The sequence below is a fragment of the Malus domestica genome, chromosome 05, assembly GCF_042453785.1.
Source record: "Malus domestica chromosome 05, GDT2T_hap1".
NCBI lineage: Eukaryota > Viridiplantae > Streptophyta > Magnoliopsida > Rosales > Rosaceae > Malus > Malus domestica.
Genome location: NC_091665.1, coordinates 42967770 through 42993203, shown reverse-complemented (window position 1 = coordinate 42993203; position 25434 = coordinate 42967770). Strand labels below are relative to the sequence as shown.

General features: G+C 40.2%; 3 protein-coding genes across 5 annotated transcripts; 1 reads left to right on the top strand and 2 right to left on the bottom strand.

Annotated features, from left to right (window-relative positions):
• The first annotated feature begins 4531 nt into the window (after positions 1-4531).
• Positions 4532-10076, top strand: LOC103427855 (putative E3 ubiquitin-protein ligase RING1a). The gene is made up of 10 exons (XM_008365937.4): positions 4532-4867; positions 5043-5085; positions 6235-6293; positions 7591-7672; positions 7828-7948; positions 8046-8087; positions 8476-9006; positions 9191-9298; positions 9410-9619; positions 9780-10076. Exons 1-10 carry the CDS (start codon positions 4774-4776, stop codon positions 9807-9809), a joined length of 1320 nt encoding a protein of 439 aa, XP_008364159.1. The 5' UTR covers positions 4532-4773; the 3' UTR covers positions 9810-10076.
• Positions 10077-11336: 1260 nt separating this feature from the next.
• Positions 11337-12920, bottom strand: LOC103434821 (auxin-repressed 12.5 kDa protein). 2 transcript variants are annotated; one of them, XM_008373176.4, is made up of 3 exons: positions 12354-12920; positions 12011-12218; positions 11337-11696 (listed from the first exon to the last, which is right to left on the bottom strand). In XM_008373176.4, the coding sequence occupies exons 1-3, from the start codon at positions 12463-12465 to the stop codon at positions 11657-11659; spliced, it is 360 nt and encodes a 119-aa protein (XP_008371398.1). In that variant the 5' UTR covers positions 12466-12920; the 3' UTR covers positions 11337-11656. The 2 variants fall into 2 exon arrangements, with proteins under 2 accessions (XP_008371398.1, XP_008371400.1); XM_008373178.4 differs by having other exon boundaries at positions 12011-12215; positions 12354-12686.
• Positions 12921-16857: 3937 nt separating this feature from the next.
• On the bottom strand, positions 16858-20931 carry LOC103435082 (protein FRIGIDA-ESSENTIAL 1-like). 2 transcript variants are annotated; one of them, XM_029103174.2, is made up of 5 exons: positions 20469-20931; positions 19720-19945; positions 19331-19560; positions 17682-19249; positions 16858-17572 (listed from the first exon to the last, which is right to left on the bottom strand). In XM_029103174.2, exons 1-5 carry the CDS (start codon positions 20911-20913, stop codon positions 17543-17545), a joined length of 2499 nt encoding a protein of 832 aa, XP_028959007.1. In that variant the 5' UTR covers positions 20914-20931; the 3' UTR covers positions 16858-17542. The 2 variants fall into 2 exon arrangements, with proteins under 2 accessions (XP_028959007.1, XP_008371700.3); XM_008373478.4 differs by having other exon boundaries at positions 19331-19551; positions 20469-20930.
• Between the last annotated feature and the right edge of the window lie 4503 nt (positions 20932-25434).

Below are 25434 nucleotides of genomic sequence, written 5' to 3'. Positions count from 1 at the left end.
AGGAGACGGAGATGTTATAATTTTGTGTTCCACAGATGTGGAACGAATCATTCCAGGGGTAAGGTAGAACAAAAATTCACCTAAAATTCGTCATGTGAAACGTCGCTTTCCATCTGTTTTAGGCGCACCAAACATGAAACAGAATGTCTCATCCCACTCCATTCTGTCCCGTCCCACGTACCAAACAGGACCTGAAGATAACATGTTCGAGCCTCAAAACTGAAAACACAGTTTTTAGCTCAACAAAATTTATCTACTCAAATTGAAGTTTAAGCATTTGTGAGGAGAAATTTTTGTCGAGAACAAAATTCAATACATTAAATATCATGCATTCATTCTCAAGGATTCAAACGCGACATCATGAAAGGGTATTGGAATACCCAAGAGCAATGGATGATAGGCGGTTTTTTCTTTTTCTGGGCCAGGTTAGTGAGACAAATAAAAGATTAGACTACTAACGGAGTAGTAGTTTGGGTAGAATTTTTTTTTTTTTTTTTATAGTTTTCAACTAATTATATAACACTTAGTACCGAATTATGTTTTCAGCATACTAAAAAATTTCTCCTTTACAAGGCCATATTAGCCCAATCATAAGGCTCCAATAGCGTGAGACTCACTTAACAAGAAAAATTCTGGCTCCAATAGCATACTTTTCAACTGACAAGGATGCATTTTTCACAAGAAACTAAGGGTATGTTTGGTACTTTACTTAAATTCAACATTTTAAACTCAAAAACAATTTTCAAGTTTTAGATTTTAAAAACTTGTTTGGTAGGACTATTTTCAAAAACTGAACTTAAGACTAACTAAAAAAAATAGTATATTCTCTAAAAACATAAAAAGTAAGTTTTTAGAGTTTTTAAACTTAAATTCACTCATTTATTTTCTCTCCTTTCTCCCCTCCCACTCCAAATCTATCTCTCACTCTTTTCTTCTTTCTCTTTCCTCTTTTTTTTACCTTTTTCGTCTCTCATCCAATTCGTTATCTTCATTCTTTTGGTTCTTTCTCTCACTCTTCTTTCTCTTTATCTCGTCCGATCCTCTCATTTCTTTCTCTTTCCTTCAATCATCTCTTACTTTATTTCCTCCTCTCTCTCTTCTTTCTCCCTCTCTTGCGATCCCTTCTTTTTAGATCTCTTTGTCTAGTTTAAGTCGTAAGGTTTAAAATTTTTAAATCGCAAACCAATCATCTTTTTGAATCTTAAAAAAAATTGATTTCAAGAAATGTTCTCAAGAAATATTTTAAGAAATGATAAAATTTTCGAATAGGATACCAAACAGATCCTAAAGCATTGTTGGTACTTTATTTCACTCTCTTACTCCTTACTGTAAATATATTTTTGTATAAAAAAGGCCGCAAAAGAATAGCGGAAAGGTGGAACAAGAAGACGATTAAGAAAGTTATCATACGGATTGCACAGGATCGTTGATGAATTGGTTTAAGAGCATTCACATACCATGCGCCGAAGTCATTCCCACAATATTGAACGCAAAATAGGGTAGAATTAAAATCATACGGTTTTTACTGCAAGTTGCATCAAATTCATGCTGCATATATGATGTACTACAGTAGATATCTGCAGGATGCTGGCACGTCATAACTTGCTATGAACAACATTGTTAGGAAGTTTTCTTGCCTTGCCAAGTTGGGATGGCTTTTCAAACACATATTTTCTTTCGGCGACAAATCTTTCAAACGAGAGCCTTTTGATTCTTTGTTGTTATCTTGTAGTAAAGAGGGTGGAATATGAGGCGGCAAAGGAGGGGGTTTGGGAGACAGAGGTGGCATCAACGCCCATACAGAAGAAAGACAACGGCTTGGTTGGTCAAGAACTTGGAGAAGTGAAAGATCCTGCATGTCTGTGCAACAAAAACTGCAGTAGTCAGATCTCTCAGGATTGCTTACCTTCGGCTGCTAAAAAAGAACCAAGTTCCACCACACATCTTATACGGTATGCCACCAACAATAAAACAAAAATTCAAGCACAGAAAATGAATTTAAACGACCAGTACGTGCGAAATAAGAAGTTGACTAAATAACATTTTGAGAACTTGAAGATGGGCAGAAGAGCAGCACATGGAATGCTGAAGTTCAGATGCGGTATAACTGTTCCTCCACCATGCCTTGCATTACTGTTTCAAGAATATATCTCATTAAACAGGCTTATATAAATCAAATGAACACGTCTAAGATCTGAATGGACGATGATGACACTGAAAGCAGCTTCAATAACAACGTAGATACGCAACACGTTGGTAGAAATAACAAACTTCAGCGTCTTCTGATCAAGACACATACCATTGAAAGTGCAAATCTGTCATGTTGATTTAGTTAACCAACTACACTGCTTTGGATATGATTCTTATAAAACATGCCGTACACAGAGCAAAATAATTAAAGACAACCAGCATACAACAATTTAGTTCTTCATACCTTGTAACAAGTCCGATCATATGACCCTCTGAATTAACGACAGCGCCACCACTACCACCAGGATGGACAGCAGATGCTGTTTCAACTTCAAGCATCGCAGGAAAATCTCCTTGTGTATTTCCCGGTTGGTTCGTTTGATATGAGAGCGGAAACTTTCACTTTAAAACTTTTGTGACAACACCAGAACAAGTTGATGGGGAGAAACCTAATGTGATTAAACTCAATCAGGATTCAGGACATGAAGCATAAGAGGACTTTTTAAATCAAGCAAACAAACAAGCCAATTAGGCCATCTCCAACCGAAAGGTCCAGATGGCCGAAAATAGCCCGAAAATTGTCTTCAACCGAAGGTCAGGCCCAAGGGCTTGTGGACCCCACTAGACAAAAAAGGGCAAAGAGTCAATCGGCTGGTCATCTTTAGCCAGCCCGTTGCCTAGCCCTATTTTTTTATTTTTTTTATTTTTTTTGTTCTTTTCCATTTGCCCCACTTTAGGGTTTAGGGTTTAGGTTTTATTTTTTTTTGTTCCAGCCCATTTTTTGCTTTTTATGCCCAGCCCACTTTTTTTTTTTTTTTCTAATTTTTTTCCTACACCATTTCTCACATATTTTTCACTTATCTATACTATCTTACCTCATTTTATTTCAATTTTTCACATTTCATACTATAGCCCTTTGGTCCTCAGTTGGAGACGGTTTTTTGTGACATGGCCCTCGGTTGGAGATAGTAAGAAATTTGGCCATGCACGTTCATTAAAATATTAATTTCTTGAATGACCAAAGGGCTAAAACGAGTCTTCTGATCAACCTTCAGTTGGAGATACCCTTATTGGAGGGGTGGGAAACAAAAATTGCACAACAGAGGCAAGGACATACGTACAGTTCCTCCCGCCCAACTGTGGCACTATAAGATCCAACGTCCATTTTTCAGAACTATATGCATCAGTAATGCAGCGCGAGTATACGAAGAAAACTTGAAGCATAGGATCTGCATAAACTGTATCTATGCATACCGTTCTTTTTCAGTTTCAACATTGTCATGCTATTTGTTAAATCCCTTTATGTATATTAAATCTTGACTGGATTGTATAAAAGGCCAAATGAAATGACATGCAGACACAATCAAGTCATTCATTTCCAAGGGGCACCAGAATTCAATCAAACAGAAACAAGTGGACACTTTTACCAATTTCCCCTCTGTATGATTGTTTAGGAGAGTATTGGCGTATTAGATGAATAAAGCATCGTCTTATAGATACTTTATTGGTTAGATCTTGAATATACATGTAGATACATGGTGCTTTCAGTTGAAAAATAAGCATAAGAGACGTCAAACATGGAATAATAAGTCACAATTTACTTATCTAACACTCTGACAAACTCAGTATCTTCCAATGAATGTCAAACGTGTTACTTTGGCTAGTCTCTAGTCATACTTATATTGTACCTTACTCAATGCGCTCAACTTTAACGTAAAAAATTATTGCGAATCTCAATTTCAAACTTAGATATTATTACTGAAGTATTTGGCGAAAAAGGTTCAAAACCAAAACAAAAATGTTAAGAAAACATGAAACTCCAAATCTGATAGATTGATAATGGACTTGTATCGGTTTAGGGATAGTTTAGTAAGAACAAATTTAACAATAACAAGTCGGTGGCAATAGGGAGAAATTAAAGAGAAAATAAGATTCGGGTGCATGTTAGTTAATCAATCCATATTCTCCTTTCTATATTTCCGACGATAGTATCAATAAATGGTATAGGTTTTATGCAAAATTTAATCTTTATACAAATTTGTTATATTTCTGCATGCAAAATTAATCGTTAAATTTTTTAGATCATTAATTAATACGTAACATGAAAGAATAATTGTTCTATTAGAGAGTTTTTATTTTAATTTTATTTTTTTTAATTTTTAATTTTTATGATTTTATTTTTACTACAAATCCAGGAATTGCCAGCAACTAAACGTAAACCCAAAGATTAAAAAAACAAAAACAAAAACAAAAAAGTAAAGCAAAAAAGTAAGATATATTTACCATATTACCCCTGCATATACACGTGTTAACTGAAGACCCAAGCTTGAATTGTCTCCATCTTTTTTTATTTTTTTATTTTTTATTTTATTTTTTATAAATAGAAGAATTTTCGGTAAGACCACGAGCCTCTGCCCCTCCGCCTCTCTCTGGTCAGCCACACTCCACCACCCACTACCGCCGACCACCGCCACCTTCATACCTCTCTATCTCCTCTCTCCGAGAGCACCACAATCAGCTAACAATTTTACCTCACTCACAACGGTTCCGTTCCTTGCTAAAGTTCCGCTGCAAACCAGAGCAATGCCGGCACAGAAGCGCACCCATGAGGCCATGGAAGATGATCCTCCGCAGAACCACCGCGAAAACAGCCACGAAACGCCGCAAGACGAAGAGGGTACGTCTTATTTCTCCCAACGCCCAAACCCAACTCTAGATTTTTCCAACCCACCGCATATACAAACACCGTACTCGCACGTTTCTTCCCCCTCACATGGTTTTTGGATTTTTGTTTTCTCTGATTCTCTGTGCTGTTGCTTCATCTGTTCTCTCTCTTCCCTTTTGCTCCTCAGAGTCCGATCGAAGCCCGTCGCAGAGCACCGAAGAGAAAGACGAGTGAGCTTTTTCTCTCTTTTTATCTTCATTGCTTTTCTCGTTCTTCTGTTTTTGGTGGTCGTTTCCGTTTATTGTGTAACTGTTTGATGTTTGAATGCTGGGTGTGATTTGGGATCTGCATGCTTATCTTCGTGCTGGGTTTTGTTTTGTTTGTGGTAATCGAGCGGTTGCTGGGTTTGAGCTGGGTGGATTGACGTGTGTATGCCACTGTGAAAGCAATGGCTTTTGGGTTGATGTGGGTTTTCTCTTCTGTTTTTCTGGGATGGATTGCCGTGTTTGTGTTGGGAAGAAGGTTGGTGGAGTTGGGTTTTGGATCTTTTGAATTCGAGCTTCAAATTCCATCGTGCATGGGTGGTTCAAGCATGTTGCCCAATCTGGTTTGCTCATTAGCTGCAGATTCTGATCATTTTCGTTTCGCTTCTTGTCAAAATTTTCGATGATTGTTGGGTCATTTCGAGCAGAAATTCTCACTCTCTCAGTCTTGTTGGTGCTTGGCTGAAGGAACAAACAATCTGCTTACTCTACTGGGTTCTCATTGTTCTGCTAAACTTCCACATAGAAGTGTTTTACTTACAGAATATTTACCACGCCAAGCTTGCTAGTTTTTACTCGTTAGATAGAATTGTTGACATGTTTATAAAAGAAAGCAACTAACGTTCTTATTTTCGTTTTGGGATATGGTAAACAATGCTGGCAATAACGTCAATATGCATGCTGAATTGGGCATTTGTATGCTGCTTGCAAAATGCAACCCCACAACATGCAGCAGTTTATGTTTTAGTTTCGATATGCATTTGTGTTGTCCAGGCTGATGAAATGGTATGAAAAGTTCCATGTAATGATGGATTTATGCTTGAGGACGAAATCAGTATTATAAAATGATCAATGATTTATTTTATCTGATCATGGCTCGAGGTGGGGTTGGCTATGCTTACAGATGCTCTTTCTGCAGAAAATCTGTACTTTCATATTTTTCTCTCTTTTGTGCTAGGTTCTGTATTTCCCTCTGAGAAATTGGAGTGCACACATTTTTCATTCTTTGTATAATTATAAGCGTGCAAAAATAAAAACTTGCACAAAGGGCAACCGACATATTATACATTACATCCGCTCTATGCTAATTTTTCTTTTTATTGGTAATATGCACAGATTTGTCATAGTGAAATTGGCAGAAATTCGGAAAGAAGTCCAGTGCCCCATCTGTTTAGGTATGTCTTGGCATACTAAATTTTGGATTATAACTGAATCAAGATGGCAAGTAAGCATTTTGATCTCTTCTGGTTCTATTTTTTTGTAAAAGGTAATATTGTTGGGTACCAGCATAGAGTAAAGTTTATTATCTATTATCAAAGGGAAGTTGATAGTTCAGTTCTAGAACATCATATTCGCTTCGCATGCTTATGTCGTTTGTTGTGTTGCAGCATTGATATTAGAATATCTTGAAATGCCTTTGTCTAAAAAAATTCTTGCATACAAGTCAGAAATATTGGTTTTGTTTAACTTGTCCGAAACCATGTATTGTATGTACCACTTTGTCAGTGCCGAAACATCAGCTACCAATACAGGGTTGTGAATCTAGTGATATTTGGTTCTGCTGTTTTCTGTTTCAACTTTATCCATAAACCCTTATGAGAAATCCCATGCCCACTATCAATGTGTTTGCTCTGCTGACATAGACATGAAATTTTTTGTTTTTAACGTTTTTATACTGCATAAAATTTGCAGTTGGGTATAGTAGAGAGCTCAATATTTGTCTTATTTTCTCAGAAGTTTGTGGTTGTTTCTTTTTACAAGAATATAATTTAAAGACAGAAATTTTTTGTGTAATTTGTAAAATATTTTATCCAAAAAAATATCTAAGAGTTATATTTGCAAATTCTGTGGCGACTCTGAGTTGGTACTTATATCTTCTTCCCTAAAATTGCAGTTGTTAGGTTTTTTTTATAGATGTTAGAATTTATGGATTACATTCTTCAACAGAATTACTCTTTTCACATGCAGAGTCACATTTTCATGATAGTAGCTCATAGGTAGTTACATACTAATTGAAAGACAGTCATCTCAGCTCAACAAAGCATCAATGCTGTCAAACTTATTATTTTCTCTTTTTTTTGGCCCATAACTCTGTTAACGGAAGTACATAAGTTTCTATGTCATGGTAAATTCAATGGAAGAAATAGAATTATATCCTCAGCTTTATATTTAAAGCCTTAAATTTTTATATTATCTTTTGAATATCTTCCTCTGATAAACACAAGCAGCCTTATTGATGTGCCAATATAACTTAAAACCATTTGGACGGTCTAAATCTATGTTAATTATGCAGGCTGAAATTAATGTCCAAAGATTGAGAATTTTCACATCCAATAGTTCTTTGTTCATATTGGAATTTTTCTAAATATTGAGACAATTCATCAGACTATATCAAGCAAAGTACTCATTGGTCCCTTTTACATTCGTACATTGGAAAAGAAAAGAAATTCATTTACCGATTGGTATCTATAGGGATCATTCGGAAAACAAGGACAGTGATGGAATGCCTGCATCGCTTCTGCAGGGAATGCATTGACAAGTCCATGCGCCTGGGGTATGTCTTCAAACTATTACTTTTTCCTTTTTAATTCAAATGAACGTTCAAGTTATTTTTGTCATACAGATTTTGTTTGGAGGATGTCACAAAGTATTAGAAAATTTGAGTTTGTGGCTTTACTTCTCAATACTGGTAACTGGGTTTCGCTGCAGGAACAATGAATGCCCTGCCTGCCGCACCCATTGTGCAAGTCGTCGCTCTTTGAGAGATGACCCAAATTACGACTCCTTAATTGCAGCTATATATCCGGATATTGACAAGTATGAGGAAGAGGTACTACGATGCTGATTTACAACATCTCAACTGTAAATTTTGTTTTTTGTAAGTTAAATTATAACTGAGAGAACTGACGGTTGATTACCTCCTGTAGGAATTGGCTTTTCATGAAGAGGAGAAGGCTCGCAATAAGCAGGTGACTATTCAAGTTTCAAGTTTCTTTTAGGGTTAATAAGTATATGGTTTAATTGGAAGTTAACCCTAAATAAAGAAAAATAACAAACGGCGAGTTATTCTAGTTTTCTCATGCAATTGATGAGTTCTCTGGTTTTGTAAAACCCTGGAACAGTCATTCCTTGAAACTTTTAGTTAAGACTTGATTATCTACTTGTATGTGGGTCTCATCTGTGTCTCATTACCGAAAACAATGCAATTTGTACATAATAAGGTATTACACTAGAATCATCGCATTTTCATCATTTAGGTGTTACTCGTCACCATGAAGTTAGTGGAACTGTATAGAGATTTCTTTTTGTTCTTAGTTTGTTACTTCGGGCCCTTGATCTTTGAGCTTATTTGCACAGATCCAAGCTTCCATTGCCCAGACATTTCGACGGCAAACCGAGGCACTAGGAAGGAAACGAACAACAGCTAAAGCCACAGCAGCTGCATTTATGAGGAGATCACGGGGTAGCTATCGAAATGCGAGGGGGAGAAGGAGCTATAGAAATGTTGCTGAACATCAAGGGTCGAATGACAATGAGGATGTAAATGGTGATGATTGTGGTAGAGATTTATCTTCGGGTGATGAGCGCACAGAACCAAGACCGAAGAGATCCAAAAGATGGAGAGGAGATCGATATTATCAGCCCTCATCGGCAGCTGCTAATGCAGATAGTGATGATGAAAATGATTATGAAATGAACAAATCAGAGATTCTGGGTGCATCTGTGGGGCGTGTTGGCAGCTCAGAGAGGCTTTCCTGGGGAAAAGGTGGCATGCGGAGTCATACACGGTATGGCAGTACAAGTGGTGGCAGTGGTAAAAATGCCAGGAACATCCGTCTCTCTAAGTTGGTAGAGTATCTTCGAAACCCAGGAGATAATGATGACGAGGTAATCTAGAGTTTAGGCTGACGATCTTGTCATGACTCTTCTGTGATAGGGGACTGTGAGCAGTGCCTTTTGAGATCATTCCTTCACACACGCTATGTATATATGATGTGTATTTAGACTTTTTATCTGGCAATCTGCTTCAGTACCGAGATGGTTGGATCAAACGTTTTCTCATTTCTTTCAGTTGGACATCCACCTCCTGCTTGTGTCTTTGGATGAGCAAAGAATACCAAGTTTGCAGCGGCCGTATCTTTGCTGCAGGTCTACTCTGTCAGTTGGACAACTATGTCAGGTGATCCTTCAGCTGTTTGTTGCATTTTTTTTTTCATTTGATGGCTTTTTCACAATCTCGGATCTCCGAAGATTTCATCACCATACCGAAACTGGTTTTATTTGTACACAGTATGTAGCTCTCCGAACGGCGTGTCAAGCTGAAGAAGTTGAAATATACTTGGTGAAAGAGCTGCATGCCGAATTCAGTCATTCAACTGCCACCAATATTCAAATTTCCAAGTCTCTTGTTCTGGATTCAAGCAAAGAAAACCTGCAACTTTTAAAAGAAGAAGAAACTTTGGCAGAACTTAGAACTCACAATCTCATTCCTGGCTATCTGGTGAGCAGTGAGCACTTCTTTCAAAGTTCACACGACCAATAGAGCTAGCGGAAACTTGTGCGCGACGAAGGCTTGCGCATCAAGAAAGAGAGTCTAGAAGTTTTTAAAAATTTCCTTACTTTCTTAATATTGTGCGTATTTGTATGTATGATTTTTGCAGATTTTGGCATATCAGAAGAAGTGGAACTGAAGCCGACGATGACGAGAAATCTGAAAACAAGTGGTTCTACCTTCTCCTTCTCCTTCTCCTTTTATGTCTATTGTGATCACCCAGCTGCTGGCATATGTTGTTGAATAGAAGAGAGTGTCTGCTTTAGAAACTCGCCGCCAAGTACAGAGCAATTTGGATGCAGATGCAAATCGCCATGTCATGCTCCGAGCTTGTTACCAACTCAACTGTTATTTTATGTACTTATATAATATGAATTGGGTAGTGCTATTTATAACCTCATTTTTACCTCTCGCGTACACTTATTAAATGTTTGTTCTTCTTCATTTTATTCAATCTTATGATCGAAAATTGAGGAGTGTGAGAATGAATAATAGGTATGGGTAAAATAGTCTTTTCAATCAGGCAGTATCCCAAAGTTGAAAGTAAACTCGCTCCCTCCCTCTCAAAATTCATTTTCTATATAATCCAATCTAATCACTCAACAACGAGAGAGATTTACATGCGTTGCAGGACGTCACCAATAATACAATGTGCGGGGTGTTAAAAAAGTATTGTATTATTGACGAGAAACGTTACAGTAGCTTTTTGATGATTCCACCAATAATGAAATGTATTATTATATTGTCTTACTGACGAGACGTTACAATCTACGGGTTTTGTAAATTGTTTTGCAAGCAACATTTCAATTCAATCCAACGCACCAAAACGAAGCCTAGCCCCCACCTAATTTGTCCTTGGAACAAAAAAGAATGGAGGCAGATTGTCTGCCCTCCCATTACCATGCCCTTCCCTTTATCTCCTACATTGTGCGATCATAATTAAGTCACGTCAACATTTTATATTAATTTTTTATAAAGATAATAAAACATGTTAACGTAATTTAACTATGGTTGCACAAATAGGAAATAATGAAAAAAAACATGATAAAAGGAGGACAGACAATCTACCTCCAAAAAGAAATAGATGAATCTCCCATTTCCATGATTCCATTTTATTATGGACTATATGAACTATAGTGATTAGTGACTCCATTATTGATTATGATAAAAGATAATGTATCATAATTTGTCACTTTCCAATGGGCCCCACTCACCAACCTCACGTAACGTCTCAATTGCAATCCTCTCTCCTTCCTTATCCATAGACATGTGGGTCCCTTTACATGGACAGACCAAATTATTAACAATACGAGGACTATATACCATATATTATAATATTAAAAAAGATTTAAAATATCTAATATCTTCTGTATAATAAGCTATTAATTTGAAATACTTCCATGATGACGTATTTATGTATTTAAGCGTATAAAGTCGTCCTCAATCCTCATTGGATTCTAATCTCGTGTGGATAGATAAAATCAGAATCGGATCTCTTCCACTAAGATCATCGGATCAAAAGATCCGAACCTTTGAAATTTAATTACCGATTAAAAACATAACTTCCTTTAAAAATTATAATAAATTTAACCTTAAATTAGATTTTAAGGATTCGAATGACTCAATCCGGTGATCGATAAAACCAAATAATTGAGTCATCATAACATTTAATAACATCCAGAAGATATTTATTTATTTGATTATAGCAAAAACACGACAGCAACTCCTCACAACCATCCAACGGTAGATCTGACCCAACAATCATCACCGCACAAGTGTTCATACGACAATCTCACATATAATTCCAAGACAGTGAGCTCTCTTGGAAGAAAGCCCTAAGTACAAAATCCAAAAGGATACCTAATCGCATTGCCATCAGAAAACCCTCATCGGGGCACGTAGCAAACACTGAGATGAACAGATACACTATTTACATGCAGCCCCTGGTGACTGGCTGCTGGTCAGCTCAGTTGTTTCTTCGTCACCTTAACGATGATGGATGCTCCTGGTCTCGCCACTGTAGAGCCTGTGAGATCACATCACACATAAAAGGTTAACCCATGATCGCAACAACAAACCATATAGATCTAAACCCAACAAACAGATCCTCGATCTACGGCTTAGATCTATTTACGTTAATATTCGAAATACGCACAAATAGAACTGGTCACAAACTTTACGTATATAATCACAGTACTTATAGTATCCATATTTGTATCTATCGGTTCTTTTTTTATAGTATCCATATTTGTATCTATCGGTTCTTTTTCTTTTTTTTCGATTAAAAATTTGTAACTAGTTCTATGCGTGCGTTATTAGGGTTAGGCTACGTATACATACCAGTCGTAGACAGTGGGAGAGTTGGGCTGTGGCTTGTCGAAAACCTGGTTGCCCATGGATTTGGTGGCAAGGTTGCTACCTGGGTGGAACACACTCCTCCAAACGTTGTCTTTAGCACGAGCGGAAGCCGGTGTGCCTGGGGTGCCTGGGGTACCTGGTGTTCCGGGGCTCATCGGCATCGTCAACTTGCTCGACTCTCCCTCCACTTCTACACATCACCAAGTTAATAATAATTAAAACCCAAAAGTGAAAAACTCTGAATCCATAGCAAATAACATATTAAAAAGGGCCAACGATCGACGAAGAAAGAACGAACGTCGTGCCCAGAGAATGATTGTAGTACCTTTGGCTTTGATATTCAAGGGCTTAGGAGCCGGCTTCCTAAGCATGTCAAGGCCGCGTTCAGGCTGAGGTCCGGCAACAATATCATCCCAAAGCTTTTCAAGCAGAACCATTTTTGCTTTCTCTCTTTCTCTCTCTCTCCCTCTCTTCTTTTCTTCTCTCTCTATCTAAAGGTCTAAGGTCTAGATGGTGCTATTTATAATACAACTTGAAGCTAAAATATCTCCTCTCCCATTAAAATTTTGCTAAAAAATTATGTAATTCATACACTCAATTTTACTTTCTTATATCGTCTTAATTTTCAGTTGTCGAATATAATAAATGAAGGAAAATCAATTTTAAAAACAAAAATAAGTCTATATATAACACTATCTTTTTGTTATCTTTTGTTTTGCTACTTCCACCTGGAATGACGGCATTGTTACTGAATCAAAGATTATAAGAATAATACTAAAGAGACTAAATTTATAAGCAAAATTTGTAATTTAAATAATATGTCATCAATAAAAAATGATTGTGTTAATCAATATTTAATAATTCAATCATGAACTTCTATATTTTTTAGTTTATAAATTTAGTCTATCTAACATTACCTTTATCCGATGCAGTGTGTAGGGTAACGATAATTGTGAAGGTGAGTGGCCATAGGAAAAATGAGAGTGGAGAAAAGGACGAAGGAAATGGATAAGACTGAAGACTTGCTAAAATTGGGTCCCGCCATAAAATATCCACCTAAGGTCTAAATGTAAGTTAGCTGGGGATTTGCTTCACAAGTGTACGCTCAATGCTAAAAAGTTTGTCCTATTCCTCAGAGCAATGTGGGGCCCACAAAGTGATGGAGACATGGGTCAGACTGACATGTGGGAAACTCTGATTGGGTTCGTATTTTCCAACAAGTCCCTCAATTCTTGTCAGTGGCTCGTTTGGTGCGATAAATTTTTTCAGCACGTCGGAAACACGTCTTGTATGTCAAGTGTAATAATATATTATTTGTTAAATTTTTTTCTAAAACTTTTTACCAATATTATTATACTTAGTGTAGCTAGCTATGTTCTCGACACATTTTGGTACATAGGATTCGACTGGATTGCATAAATCTCAAGTTTAGAGATATGTTGCGAGAAAAAAAAAATTACGGCCAAATAGAGAGTAAAAGATTAATTACTCAAAAACGAAACTTATCGGTTCTAATTCTCTCCAAACTCATAATAGGATTAGAAGGATAAGTTTACTTTCATCCTCTTTATTATTGAAATATGATTTTCTTAAACTTGGAAGAGATAACGGTCTCGGAGCATCTTCAAGGATTCATACAGCTGCAACGATCGGGTCATCCCTTCATTTGGCAGATTGTGTTGTTCTCCCTCCAAACTAAACCTAAGGCCCAAAACCCACCTTCGGAATCCGAATCCGAATCCACCTCTCAAATCCAGAAAATGGACTCGGTTTCAAGGCCCAACAATCAAACCTAAGTTTTTGACCCACCTTCCGGATCCGAATCCACCTCCCGAGTCCAGAAAATGGACCCGGTTTCAAGGCCCAACAACCAACCTAAGTTTTTGACGAAATACTCAAATCCTGTGAAGTGATCATTTTGTGTAGCAATCAATTTAGACAAAGTCAAGTCCACCAACAAAATAATTCCTTTAGTTCGTTAGTAGGTGATTTAATTAGAGAAATTCTAAGACGAATCTCTAAAAAATGGAGCTCTCTATAGATTCTCTGCCACCTCATGTTTTTAATATAATGTTTTATAATATTGGCACAAAAATGGACGTTAAACTGTGATATGACAAAGAGTTCATGAAGAATTCCTCTCGGAGAAAATCCCTTGGAATTTCTTGTTTTTTAAAAAGGGGGACCAACTAGTTGTTTCGCCATGACAATCCACTCTTCTGAGGGCTAAGAAAACTCATAGAGGCATTTCAACCTCTTGCTAACTACCATCGTGCAATTCACAAGCGTTAGGAATCGAACCCAAGGCATGCCTTGTGAAATACGGATCTGAAATTCGTCAACAACCACTGGACCCCGTGATGGTTAGTCCCTTAGCATTTCTAATTTATTAACATTGCTAATGCCATCCTCGATAACATCAGCTTCTTAAAGGAAATTTGGTAATTAATGTAGGGGTCAAAAGCACCAGACAAAAGTTCCTTGAAATCTCGAAGCCATCTTTATTTTTAAGGTTTTGTAGATGAACAACAGATTTGGTGGGAGTCGGCGTCCGGCCACACCCACAACCACTCCACAATAAGTATAATTTCCACAAACCAAGTCCAAACCTTGTTTTTACTTTGGTATCATCCACGCCCATACCCAAAAAAAACACCCACAAGGCTACAAGTTGCCTGCCGACGAGGTTAGCCGCAACCATGTATCAAACTCATCACTAACATATACACATCATTCTCGACATCTATGCAAGTCAAACTTCGAAAATACCCCAACAGAACTTGCCGCAACTAGGTATCGCAACTAGGTATCATAACTCATCACAAGTATAAATCATTATTGTCATCTATGTAAGTCGAACTTGAAAACTTCTCAAACTAGACAGATACCAATAGATCAAAGGCTAGTTTCAAATTTTACGCATTTGATGAATCACAAAAACTATGTTGAATATTCGAAATATTCTCATCATATCTCGTTCTTTCCAAGCTGCCTAACCATCCAAAATAATAGAAGGAGAAGAGTATATCATGGCTGACACAATACGGCAAGAGCAGCAGAAGTGAAAAATAAACAAGCAAGACAAAAAAGAATAGTTCAAAACTTCAAATCAACACCTGCTGCCCTTATCCAGAAGTGTATATATAGAACCTGGAAAGCTTGGAACCATGAAAGCATCATCATCAAAGCAATGGCAGCCCGCCTGCAAAACAAGATCACTGTGGATGCTGCAGCCGATAGCAATTCACTCGATTCCTTATCATTCGCGGGCCTCATCTGTGTTCAGGATCAGCAATCCAAGTGCCTTCCTCCTACTAACAAAGCTAATCAAATTCACAAACAAGACACAGAGTTTGAGTTCAGTCACACAGAGTCCATTGTCACTGACCCAATCAAGCATTACCCAGCAGACCTGTTGATCTCGAATGGTCAGATCGTACCAAAAGCAACTGCGTTTGAATCAATGCAACGTCTCAAGACTGACCAGCTTAGCATCAATGGTCCAGTACGAGCAACACGTACCAGAAATAGGAGATCAAGTGAAACCACCGGTGGCACAGAAGTATATGCTAAGCCAATTCCAGAATCCAGAAACCAAGAGAAAAAGGAGAAGCCTGAGCCAAGATCATCGTTTGGCAAGAAAATATTCAAATCATTTTTCTTCCCTTGCAAGGAATGCCAAGTTGCTAAGCCAATCAAGGGAGCACATAGAGTGTCAGAACAAAATGGGAAGTCACGTTGACATGAAGCTCCTTTTCTTTTCAATTCTTTATATTTCAGCTAATCAGAAGTCCATTCAATTAGTAGAGAAGAAACTTAGATTTCGAAGCGAGGCTTCAATATAACCTGAGTTTGTTTCAGTTAGCAAAAATCAATAAATTTCAGATATGAATTTCTTTTCTGAAGCTCTGATCAATAAACAACTCGATGATAGATTCTCAACAGTCTCAGGTCACTTAAAGTCACTAATACAAATCTGTTTTGCAGCAGTCAATGCCATAAACCGATAAACAGTCCCGACTTCTTTGCAGTGCATTGTATAGAGAACTAAAAAAAGTATAATTCAACCTACCGGGATCAGATGAAGTTATCTGATATCCTACAGGATTCACGGCATCTCAGTATCGTTTCTAACGTACTGAAGTCATTCATCATGTAAAGCAGCCTGGATCTAACACTAACATCAACACTACAGATCATTTCCCAAGCCCTGTGTTTGCCTTTTCTTTTACTTAATCCTAATCTTGATCATACCAAAACTAAGCTACTTTTGGAAACTTGTTAGGCCTTTATGATAACAAATTTTGACTCGGGGTGAGAAACCGTACATCTGGTCAAACCTAACTTATTCTAGAGATGGGAAAATGGGAAATTATTACAGCATGATTCATTTTACAGCTTTTGTAGTTGCAGCTATCAGACCTCACCAACAATCCCATATGTAAGTTATTTTCCGACAGAAAATCTGAGTTTTAGGACTCCATGACAATAAACTGTTTTTTGAAGGAGAAATAAAGTAACAAGGTACTAGGATATCGATCTTTTTTCCATAAACAAAGAAAAAAGAAAAGAAACTGCCTTAGCTCAAAGATTTGGGCCCTTATAGGCCAACATGGGAATGGAACTGTCAAAAACACTTCACATCAAACATGAGAGTAAATTACCAAAGTATGAAATAACAGCATGCCATAGAAAAATAAGAGTACCTCAATCCACATGTCTTCACATAATGAAACACTACCCAGAAGAATCTGAACAGTTACAGATCATGATAACAAAAAATGAGGATGGAGGAGGAAGAGTAAAACTTCAAATTACACTGCTAGCAATTATATGTCAACTTGAATTTCATAAATTTAAATCAAACATCTTTAGGTATTTACAATTTCTGAACGATACACTTTACTATCCTAAAGTAGAACTGCCACTCTCCAAGTGCTTTGTAGGCAGTATAAAGGTATACGTAAACTCAAGAATCAAGATACCCAAAAATTGATCAATTACATATCCATCCTAACTCATGGAAGACTAATGTACAAACTGTAAGTTCAACTTCACAGGGTCCAAAATGGGTATCATTAATTCCCAATTTCCCAAACCAAAAGGTTTCATTTAACCTTTTCACTCCACAGCACCTAAGAATTGAAGACTGACCTTAGAAAGACTAAGAACCAGCATTTACACACCTGATAAAATTTGCAAAGACCCTCAAGCTGAGTTAATTCAAGCCTAAGGCAATCTTCCTTGCATAAAAATGAAATGAATGATAACCATTTTCTTATAACAGAGACTAAGATAAGTCCTAGTTATGACACCATTTACCTCACAATCTATGAATTGTCAGTAACATAAATAATTTATGAAAGAATAAATCTTGTAAAAAAATTAAAAACTTTCTACAAAAACTCAGTTTTGATTATATAAAACAGGGGATACTAAACCAACCGTCCATGACCTCTGATTAGTAAACTGTGTAGGAAAATTTGCAAAAGAAAAATCACTTGGCCTAACATCTCAAGATTTTCCATATTTTACAACATATCCCTGCAATGAAACAAGTGGCTGTCAGATTCCATGAACAATTGTATGCTCAAAACACAAGATCTGCTTCATCACACTATCACCAAAAATTAAAGAAAAAGAAAAGGCTAACCTCAACAAGCTTTGAGATTTTTGGACGGCATACAGACAAGTATTGGATAACTGTTTCTATGGTTGGTGGGATTTGATGGGGCTGAAAAGCACTGATAATCTTCTCTACTGCTCTCTTGACTATCATGTTATGTGCATCCTTGCTGAGACTACCTTCACGCCATTTTGGTTTTAACAATTCTTTTACTAAATCTACAAGAGCTGCACGGAAATTCCTCACAGCTTTTGATTCTTGCTGTACATTCCCGTCTGTCAAATGTTCACCATCCACTTCATTCTTATCTCTAAATCTATCTACTTTTATGTCTTCTTGGTGTCCAGAACTGTCACTTACATGTCTAGAATCACCATACGCCGTACTGGCTTTGTTTTGTTTTGTACTACCTTTGAGATGAGACAGGCCCAAGGGATTTTCTTGTCCAGTCATGGTTCCTTTTAGGCATACAGCAGAAGTCCCCACTGTCTCTGCTTCAGTGCCAGGTGAATTATGGTCACGTATACAGCAGCTATTATCTAATACCTTCTCATGATATGTATTATGTGAAGACATAGAGTTTGTATCACCATCACAAGCTGGCCGCGTGGTCCCACTAGCAGATTCACCATGTATTTGCTGATGCAATTTATTCATAACGGTTGCCCCTTCAGGATAGAAAGAAGTTTCACCAGAGATGTTTGCTAACTTTGGTAACTCAATGCTGTCATGAAGAGGGTCATACTGCCTCCCTGAAGATGATAGAAACGCACAAGGAAGAATAAAAGATGGCCGGAAAGGCACAGATGGCTCCCAGTCATTTGAAGAAATTTTTGTTTTAATTTCAGCAGAGTGCAATGACACGCTGATCACAGGAAAACTTTTCAACTCAGAACTAGAGAAGGGAGAAGAGCTTTTCAGCAAGGGAGGTAATCTAGTACAAGACCGGTAATCCTTACTTCGATCAAAAAGCTTAAGAGTATCATGAGGACTTGCATCGAGATTGGAAGAACTAGAAGGCAAAGAAAATCCAGTCCAAGATGAAATACGGCTAGTTGGAAACAAGCCAGTAGTTGAAAGATTTCTTGAGCTTGAATTCAAAGCAAGGTTCATGAGTGGGGAACTATGAACACGGTGCACATGCTGGCTCCAAATTCCATCTGGTTCCCCCACACCGCTCGAATGTGAAGAGTTCTTCCTTATAAAGTACTTGCCTGATGATGAAATAGATCCATTTGAAAAAAATCCAGGTTCAGGATGCAAACCGCTCATAAATATAGATTTATCTTTATCAGCAGGCCAATTTCGTGTCTGATCATCTCTTTCTATATCCTTAAGCGATGAGAGAAAGCCTGGATCATCTTTGGATGAATGCAATTTCTTTGCATCAGTGGACTCGCCCACATTTGATTCCTCCCCTATAACTGTTGGAAACTTGCGCTTTTCATGAAACTGGTGCTGTCTTCCTATGTGTTCCAAAAATCGGATCTTTTCAGATGTGAGATGTGAAGAAAATGCAAAATCACTTCCACTTGAAGAGGCCAGAGGGTCACGAAAACCAGGTGACCTTGATCTCTCAGTAATGTCTCTTAGACCTGTTACAATAGAAGGGTGTTAATAAGAACGTCATAGGAGAGCACTTTTTTGACATCCATACCCAAGAAGATACAACGTACCTTCATCAAGCTGGACTTCTCTAGTAGAATTAGCAACATCTCCCTCAGGTTGTGGTTGGGAACTATTGGGATTATCTTTTACATGGACGAATTTACAAGAACTACCTCTAATGCACCAACCCTTTGCATGGAAATCACATATAATAGCTGGGTGCTTGTTTCGATCACTAGTCTCAACCGCAGGAGATGTAATTGTGGTCCCTATCTCAAAAGCACCCAACCTGAAAAACCTGACAGTTAGTGGGATGGGTAAAGGTTTGGTTCAAAAGGCAAATAATTAGCCACCAGGTACACATGTTAATCCAACACTCTAAATATTAAAAATGCATTGGATTTGGCTCTACAATGAAAAGATTTTAAACGTATAAAGGGTCAACACATCACCTCACCTTGAATCCATTTGCTTTCTATCATTCCTCTGCTGCATGTCCACTTGTTTCATCCCATCCTCTGGATTCACAATACCTCTAACCTCCTTACCTAAATTATCCCTCATCGGGATGGCATCAGCCATCTCTTCCCCGCTACATGAGCTGGCGGCTTTAGCATCCATAATCTCACTATTACACAGATGACTGTTGCCATCATCGCGTAGGTCTACAGAGGTTCTCTGGCCTGAAGGGATTCCAGCATCCTTGTTAACAACCACATAATCATCTTTTATACCAAAATGTTGTTGAGAGATAGAATGTTGATACGTATTCAATAACAATCCAGTTATCCTTGAGCTAAATTTTTCTAAAAAACTGGAACACATTCATCTTCTAGATATATGATTGAACCGAATAACGGGCGGATTTCGAATCAAGTAGAATGCTTGACCTATAAGTTCAAACAAGCAAACCGAAACCTTTTCCCAAACTCTTCAAACTACAGTTCCAAGTTTACAACAATTCGTCATAACCCAATTGCATTACTTAATTTCACCTAAAATTTTCCAATTAAGCTAAAAAGGCACAGCATTGAAACATGAATTGCTACAATCAAGCCATATTTTACAGAATCAATCAAAATTCGAAGTCAAAAGAAGCAAAAAACACCGAAATTCCAAAAAAATCAAACAAATTATAAGAAATTAAAATTAAACTAGGTTAATAGAAGAGGTAAATAAACTAGGTTAATAGAAGAGGTAAATAACCGTTCTGATGATCATGGGCTTGAATTGGTGAATCTGAAATATCCATATCCACTTCAACCCTTCCTTCTACTTCGTCTTCCATATCCTCTTCCTCCTCCGCCTCCGCCGCCTCCTCCTCTTCTTCCGCCTCCGCCTCCCCCTCCTGCTCTTCCTCCTCTTCTTCTTCCACTTCTTCTTCTAACATCTCGGGGTCTTCTTCTTCTTCTTCCTCGATATCGTATTCGGAGCATTCGGCCGGTTTCAGAGATTGGTCATCGCGGCTGTGAGGCATTCTGAGTGCGCGGCTGTATACGTTGGTACGGTGAGACTTGGTGTGGATGTTTGTGGGGACGCTGAGACTGAGAGCTTCACTGATCTCCGTCGGCCAAGGAACACATGGCAATTCGGGTACCGGAAGTGCTGATGTCATAATTATTTGGACTAGAAGAAACCGTAGATGTTCCATGTAATCAATGGAAAAGGATCCGGATACTTTTCCTCCTAGGAATTCGTGATCGTTTATCGTATATTGTGCGGTCAGAAATCATTTTAAAATTTTAAATTTTAAATTAAATATAAATAGTACGTAATTAAAAATGATTACACGATATATGATAAACGATCACGATCATGAAATCCTTAAAATCTCCAGAAAAAGGATTCCAAGAGCAGACAGACAACTCTATTCAAGAAAAAGAAAGTCAAATATTTGGGGACAAAATGAATAATACTAGATCATACTAGAATAAAAGGAAAACTAATGAAAAGGGCTTGAAAACTTTGAGTTTTAATGATAATGACAAAATAAAGGGTAAAGTGAATAGTACTGTTGACCCTAGAAATTACAAAGCCTACGTGGCGCGCAGGCCGAATATATTCTAAGCTAACTACCTCCTTCGGTGATTGCGGGGCGTGCCAACTCGTCGGCCGAGGCTCGGCCGAGGAGTAAATTTGATGATGCTGCGTTGGGTCGCGCTACTGACTTCTGCGTCTTGCGATTGCGGCCGAGAAAGGAACGCGTCTCGGCCTCTTGGGTTCTCGAGCCTGAAGACAAGGCTGCTATTTCTTACAAAGTTCACGAACCGAATTCGGCTTGCAATGTGCCGAATGTAATAACTGTAACACCTCACCTCGCCGAGAAGGCTAATGAGATGACCTCGACCAACAAGGATTCGAAAACCCTTCTCGACCGAGACTTGGATAGGCAACCGACCGTTCTCGCCGCAGTGCTGTTGATGCCAACGGAAGATACTGCGAGACCGACCGACTCTACGGTGACAGAGCTATCTATGCCGACTTAAGATATCACCGGTTGCTTCCACAGTGCTGTTGATGCCAACGGAATATGTGTCAGCGAAAAAGGAAAAGAAAAAGATCTCAAGTTGTGAGAGTTTGCGCAGGGTAATTTTTGTGTTGATTTGCAGGGGCTTTTTCCATTGCTGAATGTCTTGTATTTATAGTAGCAGAACACCGAGCCCGAGTTCCAATCCTATTCGAACTAGGTTTCCCTCTCCGGATTGACATTACCTCGATCAGTCCTATCTCTGCTAGGACTACGAATCTAGTCCTTAACTGAGCCGGATTCGCCTTCTAGTTTTACTGATCTCGTCGAGGGTCCCTATTGTATTAGGACTCGACTTGCACTCTGATTTAACCGACCTAGGCCTAGAAGCCCATGAGCTGAACGCCCCATGACCCTCTCGCCGTACGTCTTCCCGGGCCGAAAGTGATTCCTCCCTCGGCCCAAACTGTTATTTTGGGCCCAAACATTGCCCCCTCGCTTCTGAGGTTCTCGGCCTAAAACCTTCGGCCGAGTTTCGGCCTTGAAGAAGCGAATCTACCACTCAGGATCCCAATACCCGAGTTCCAAGGCGCATTTATTGAACACGATCGCACGATCTTGCTCCTGCTAAACCACTCGCCACGTGGCATCCTCCAACATGGCCAATCCCCGATAATGACGTCTGAAGCGTGCGCCTGCCCGAACCGTCTTGCCATTATGACCACTATCTCAATCCGCGAGCCATTACATCAATCCGTGAGCCCACCTGTCATCGTGCAGGCGTCGAACCGTCTTTCGTCATTAACTTCGCCGTCACACGCGATCGTGCGCCCCCAAAACCTAAAACCGTCGGTCTTCTCAACCGCATTTCCCAAATGTTCATCATGATCAACGATTCCTCCGGTCGATTTTGCCCTTTGTTTTGAATTTCGAACGATTGCTCTTCCCCCCCATAACTCTATAAATACCGAAATTCCCTCATTTGTATTTTTACGCTCTCAAACTTCCTGAAATCCTCTGCCATTGATTTCTAGTGCATTTCTCCTATTCCAAGTCTTCGTCTGTAAATCCCCAACCCAGACAACCCCTTTACTCTGTGCCTCTTTCTCACAATGGCGTCCTTCATCTCCAAGCTTTCCAGGGAATGTGACCAACACCAGAAGATTGTTGATCGGAGCTCGATTAAGACCATCCGGTTTGAAAACGACATGAGCACCCAGTACCAAATCCTGGGTCCTCTATTCAAGGCTACAATACCGGCGACTATCATCGGCCTTCTCCAGGAGCACTGCCTAACACCCTTGCTTCAAGGGTTTGAATGGTCGCGATGGGATGCGGCTAAACCCCAAGGCTCCTGGCCTTCGACGACCACATCCTGGGCAGCCTGGGTCGTTCGAATGGAACGACTCTTCGGCGAGCAATGGAAGGCCCTTGGCCTCTACGACGCCATTCTCCTTTCGTCTATGGAAATCGTCCCCGACAAGGAGCTTCTCCAAGCCGCTCTGTGCTTCTGGTGCTCGGCCACCAACACGATGGTCCTTCCTCTGGGTCCCATTGGTCCCACCGTCCTGGATATCACTGCCATTTTGGGGACTTCGGCGACCGGGATCCCTGTCGACGCGACCCTCTCTGGGCATCCGTCGAATATCGACCTGAAAACGCTCTTCGACCGTCGGGCCTTCGAGACCTTGAACCGTGACGGTCATATCCCGTCGAAGGAAGATATTCAGAAGCTCCACAAGAACTTCTGCAATTACAACACCCTCTATCTTCACTTCGCCGGCCGAGGAGAAGAGGACCTGCGAGAGGGAGAGCATGAAGCCTTCCTCTTCTACTGGTACAACAAATACGTTTGTTGTACCAAGTCAAACAAGTGCTTGGTCAAGAACATGCCGGTAGCCGAAGCCCTGGCTAGTGGTCATGTCTTGGCACTGAGTTCCAATATTCTCGCCCAACTTTTCCGCTGCCTGGCCGAGGCGACCCTCCACAAGGTCGACCCACACCAGAATGGTCCCCTCTGGGTCTTCCAACTCTGGTTGCAAGTATACTTCGCCTCCCTTCGGCCGACCATAGCTGAATTCTCACCAACAGATGCGCTTGGACCTCAACTGGCCTCTCGACCGACACCTCCCCATCAAGCCGAAGAGGTATTTCGGTACCTCTTCGCTCTCGACGACTTCTCCAACGACGAGTTCCTAATATGTCGTCGTCGAGACTATCCTTCATCCATCAGGCTGCCTACCTCCCCATGGAGCGCGGAGGAGGACGCCGATCTTCGTCAGACCTGGGGGTCGTTTGTGCTTGCTCGCGACCTCCCTCTCGGCTGTGATGGGAAACGGTCAGGTTGGGAAGTATATCATCCGAACTTCCTTGCCCGACAGCTCGGCTACCTTCAGGGCTGCCCTATCCCCCTTCTCTCCTCCCGAACGGTCCTAAGCCGTGGACGCGAACCTCGTTCCTCCGAGAAGGAGTGTAGAACCGCCGTGAGGGAATTCCAAGAGCACTGCCAAAAATTCCGGCTTCGACCAGCCACCCCAGAAACTCATTGCACCGACACCTTCGGTGAGTGGTGGGAAAATTACACCCAAGAGTTCTTTAGTGCGCCGGTCGAAGATGTGGTGAGCAGACTCTTCGGCGACCGACCTAAGAAGGCCTCGGCCCCTCATACTCAAGGTACCTGTTCCATTTTCCTCCTTTCCATCAACCTTGCATATTGATTTGCCTCACTGAATTGTCTTTTATCTTTTTTAGGTAGTCGGCCTTTGAGAAAGACGGAGGCAGTTGCCGCTGCTACGGCCAGGAAAAAATCGGTCGTGGCCCAAAAGGATAAACCCGCTGGTAGGGCCGTGCTGATCAAACGGCCTCGCCAAGAGGCCAGGCCAGCTATCGAGCCTTCCCCGCCTGCCAAGCGGGTCAAACAACTGGCGAAGAAAGGTGCACGGGAGATCCACGTTATCTCCAGCCACACGACGACTCCCAGTGCTTCCCCTTCTCCCGCCGCCGGCCATTCTGGGGTCAAGAAACAGCCGACTTCGGCCATAGAGACGGCCCCAGCACGGCCTGCCTCTGTGGCCGGCGAATCAGTTGTACCTTCTTCTGTCGAGAAGGCACCTGTCTCACAACAGGCGGTTCCTACGACCGAGGGAACCTCTCCCAAGAATCCAAAGCCCACGGTCTTCGTGTTGGAAGAGAGTGAGGGGAGCGACGAGGTCCCGCTGGCGCGTCGTCCTCATACTCGTCAACAACCTCCTCCAGTATCCGAGATGGCGGTTCAAACCGGCCCCTCCTCGGCTAATCGTGGCAAGCGCACGGTCGAGGAACCGACTGCGGTGGCCGAACCTCTCGTTCCTTCTCAGGACCAGGACGTCCCTGCCTCCACTGAAGCAGCTGCGCCAGTCGGCCCATCGGCAGCCGACCGTGGCAAACGGCTGCTCGAGGAACCCGAGGCCACGGCGGAATCGCCGGTCCATCCTCAAGACCAAGGCTTCCATATTCCTCCACAAGAGGTTACCTCGGATTTTGTAAGTACCTTCAATTTTCCTCCTGACTGCTTTTCTGCCTTAGAATTCTAAACAAGGAAAAACTAAATGTCAGGTGCCTGTACATTCTTTTCACCGTCAATTCTATGCGCCGAAGGGTGTTATCTATATTTCCTGGCCGCCTCAGTGGCCATCAAACGTAGATAACCTCCATCGGCCGCGTGAA